The sequence below is a fragment of the Colobus angolensis genome, unplaced genomic scaffold, assembly GCF_000951035.1.
Source record: "Colobus angolensis palliatus isolate OR3802 unplaced genomic scaffold, Cang.pa_1.0 Scaffold257, whole genome shotgun sequence".
NCBI classification, from domain to species: Eukaryota; Metazoa; Chordata; class Mammalia; order Primates; family Cercopithecidae; genus Colobus; species Colobus angolensis.
This window is the reverse complement of record NW_012115788.1, coordinates 89,233-90,636: the sequence shown is the minus strand read 5'-3', so window position 1 is coordinate 90,636 and position 1,404 is coordinate 89,233. Positions and strand designations below refer to the sequence as shown.

At 38.3% G+C, this 1,404-nt stretch overlaps 1 protein-coding gene across 1 annotated transcript in view; it reads left to right on the top strand.

Annotated features, from left to right (window-relative positions):
* The window catches only part of VPS13A (vacuolar protein sorting 13 homolog A (S. cerevisiae)), a 220,188-nt gene extending 219,081 nt beyond the window's left edge, over positions 1-1,107 (top strand). The window contains exon 72 of the mRNA XM_011947040.1: positions 862-1,107. Within this exon, the coding sequence (XP_011802430.1) occupies positions 862-912 (51 nt within the window). The 3' untranslated portion in view covers positions 913-1,107. The remainder of the gene's footprint in view (positions 1-861) is intronic.
* The last annotated feature ends 297 nt before the right edge of the window (positions 1,108-1,404 follow it).

Here is a 1,404-nt window from a genome sequence, read left to right as displayed (position 1 = left end):
CTCAGTTTCCCTTGGCTAGGAAAAGGGATTCCCTTCCCCCTTGCGCTTCCCAGGTGAGGCGATGCCTCGCCCTGCTTCAGCTCTGGCTGGTCGGGCTGCACCAGCTGACCAGCACCGATTGTCCAGCACTCCCCAGTGAGATGAACCCAGTACCTCAGTTAAAAATGCAGAAATCACCCGTCTTCTGTGTCGCTCGCACTGGAAGCTGGAGGCTGGAGCTATTCGTATTTGGCCATCTTGCTCAGGAACCTAGGCTCTTCTTAAGTTAAAGAGGCACAAACATCTCTGTGAAATATTTGTATATTAGAATAAGCCCTGTATCACCTCCATGGCCTTGATCTGTCATCCATACACAATAATAATAGACATTACTGGTAGAAAGTTTGTGTATTACATTTATTTTTTTTTTGTTATTTCAAATTATTTTAGAATAGAAAATATATTGTAAGAGCACCTAAAATGCTCAAGAATGTCGCTTCTACTACCCTCTCTGGAATTGTACTTATTTCTACTCTATTAGTAGAATCCTATGTCTGGATTCATGAAAGTTCATGATACAAAATCAGCACAGATTGGAAGAAATTTTTTTCTCTCAGGCTGGCTCATTTCATTTATTCTGAAGATGAATATCCAAAGACCTTAGGAAAACCACATTCCTACTATTAAACCAAGTACCATTGTCCCTGAGTCATCTGGGCCATTGAAGTGAATGATCTCTTTTGCAGGATGAATTTTATGTATTGGCTGTCAGTATATACCTAACTAAACTATAAAGCTAACTTCTAGGTCTCCATTCATTACATTTTGTTTCATTGCAAGTTCACTGAAGTAAGCAAATGTTCCTTTATTTTCCCACCGCAGTGGATCCTTACAAAGCTAGAAGAAGCAAGAGAACCTTCTCCGAGCCTCTGACAGAGAACACTGCCTGAAGACACACAGCAATAAGGAATTACAGCTCCTAGACTGTACCTTCCAAAACCTGTTTGGGAAGCATATTACAGAAATAATTTCAAGTACCCTGTATTCTGGATGCTAAAAAAAACAAAAAACAAAAGACAGAATCAGGTAAAACAGCTATGTGATTAAAATATTTCAATTCTTCAGCAATTACCTGGTTTTCTAACTTGAATCATGCATCTATTTAATTATAATTATTTTTTAAAAGAAGAAAAAATTATGAATCTTAAATATTTGCTCCAAGTTTTTCTCTGTAATGGTGGAGAGGCTGCCCATAATTCATCTCCACATGGAGCCAAGTTTAATGTTTCTAGTTCACGTTTTGAACTTCCATCATGCTTATTTCAAACTCCCTGAGTGATGGGTAAACAATCAAACATTGCCTCAGTGGTATCAAGAGAACTTTGGTGGTGGTTTCTTCAGAATCATGAAGTTCTTTTTATAGAC